The 1,957-nt window shown below is 65.7% G+C and overlaps 1 protein-coding gene across 1 annotated transcript; it reads right to left on the bottom strand.

Moving 5' to 3' along the window:
* Nucleotides 1–5: 5 nt before the first annotated feature.
* On the bottom strand, nt 6–1,591 carry LOC122166802 (atypical chemokine receptor 1-like; the record flags this gene model as incomplete). Its single annotated transcript, XM_042830847.1, has 2 exons — nt 1,460–1,591; nt 6–794 (listed from the first exon to the last, which is right to left on the bottom strand). Coding segments are annotated over exons 1-2 (810 nt in total), but the record flags the coding sequence as incomplete, so codon positions are not given.
* Between the last annotated feature and the right edge of the window lie 366 nt (nt 1,592–1,957).

The following is a 1,957-nucleotide window of genomic DNA, read 5'->3' as shown; positions in this document are numbered from 1 at the left end:
AAGACGCCGCAGTCGGTCGGCATCACCCCCACCTCCAGCAGGAGCTCCACCACCATCGCCACCCCGTGGGGAGCCCACAGCACCCAGAACAGCCACCCCACCCCGCTCCCCACCTCACCCCGCACCCCCCGCAGCGCCGCAGCCGTCAGCAGCGCTGCGGGCAGCAGCAGGAGGACGCAGCAACACACGGCGAGATGCAGCAGATGCGCAGCAGAATCCACGTCCGCGCTGCGATGCAAGCACTGCGTGCTCGGCCCCGTCCCCGCCACGCCACCGCTCAGCGCCGCCGGCACCGCCATCGCCACCGCCGCCACCCACAGCACCACCGCCCTGCACCAACCGCGGCCCCGCAAACCGCAGCACCCGGCGCCCAGCAGCAGCCCCTGTGCCAACACGCTGCCCTGCCGCAGCAGCAGCACAGCCCTGCACGGCCCCTCGCCCGCCTGCCACCCCCAAGCGACGCCCGCAGCCGTCGGCAGCGACGTGAGGGCGAACAGCGCGCAGCACGCGGCCAGCTGGGCCGCAAACGTGCGGCCGTGGGGCCAGGAGTGGGGACGCAGGGACAGAGCCAGCAGCAGAGCAGCCGTGGCCACGAAGGAGGTGGCGCTGGTGGCCATCAGGTACGGCGGTGCGGCGCGGTGGAAGAAGGGGCAGTAGTGGTTGTGGCACGGCTCTGCGGCCGCAAAGTCCTCGTCGTCGCTGTCTGTGAGGTCGTCCGCGTAGTCTTCGTTGTAGGAGGAGTTGAAGAGGTCCAGGAGGTTCAAGGAGGTTCTGTTTGCTACGATGTCAGGGCTCTGCGAAGCACAGGAGGTGCCGTGTGCCGTGGGGTGCCACTGAGTTGGCCCCTCCGATGGCCACGTGCCGCGTGTTATCAGGGAGGGACAGCGTGGGGAGCGCTGATATCTCAGGGTGTGGGTTCACCCCAAGTCAAGAAAACCCCATTTTCTTGCTCTCAGTGGTGTTTTCCAGTTCTGGGACTCCCTGCTACGCGCCCACCTGGGGCTGGGGGACATGGGGTGGTTGGGTGCCCCATGGGGTCAGGGTTGGGTACCCAGTGAGGGTGGGGTTGGGGATCCCATGGGGTTGGGTAACTCTTGGGGTCTGGGTCGGGTATCCAGTGGGGTTGGGGACCCCATGGAGGTGGGATTGGGGACCCCATGGGGTGAGGGTTGGGTATCCAATAGTGTTGGGGACCCCATGGGGTCAGGGTTGGGTATCCAATACTGTTGGGGACCCCATGGGGGTGGTGTTGGGGACCCTATGGGGTCAGGGTTGAGTATCCAATACTGTTGGGGACCCCGTGGGTTGGGTTCCCTATGGGGTCAGGGCTGGGTACCCCACAGTGCTGGGGAATTGGGGCGGAAGGGAGGAAGGCGATGGGTGTGAGAGCTGGAAATGGGGTCACCTCCAAAGAGAGGAATGGAATTTTGGAGAACCCCGCAGGATGGGAAGGACTCACCCCCGGGACGCAGTTGCCCATGGTGTTTCCTCAACGCCTCCGGGCTCAGCAACGGACGCGCAGCGCTGTGTGCACAGTGCTCAGCTCCGCTCTGGCTCTGCTTTGCAGGGCGAAGGGCTGCAGGGCCGTGATAAAGGCTGCCCCAGCTCCCTGCCTCCCTTTCTCCCTCCCCAGCTCAGCAATTCCCTCCGCCAGGGCTGAAGGAAACGGGCGGCTGCTGCCAGTAAAGGCGCCGAGCAGCGGCGCTGGTAATTTCTGGTGCAGGAAGCGATCATTCCTTGGCAGAACGACTGCAGTTCCTTCGGAATTTTGTTTGGAAGCGCTGCTGGTGCGGGGCAAAATCCGTGCCAGGTTTGCAATCCCCGTCCTTAGGGGCTGGGAATGTGGGGATGGGATGGGGGGCGTCTGGGTGGGTTTGGGGGCTGCGTCCCCCCCTTTCCCTCTCCCCTGGAGGCCACGGGCGGAGGCAGAGATGAGCAGGCGGGTGAAGGTGTGTAA

The sequence above is a fragment of the Centrocercus urophasianus genome, unplaced genomic scaffold (assembly GCF_019232065.1).
Source record: "Centrocercus urophasianus isolate 14NV4802_14NV808 unplaced genomic scaffold, USGS_Curo_1.0 seq_1004, whole genome shotgun sequence".
NCBI classification, from domain to species: Eukaryota; Metazoa; Chordata; class Aves; order Galliformes; family Phasianidae; genus Centrocercus; species Centrocercus urophasianus.
Note: the sequence above shows the minus strand (reverse complement) of the source record. Positions and strands in the feature narration are given on the sequence as shown.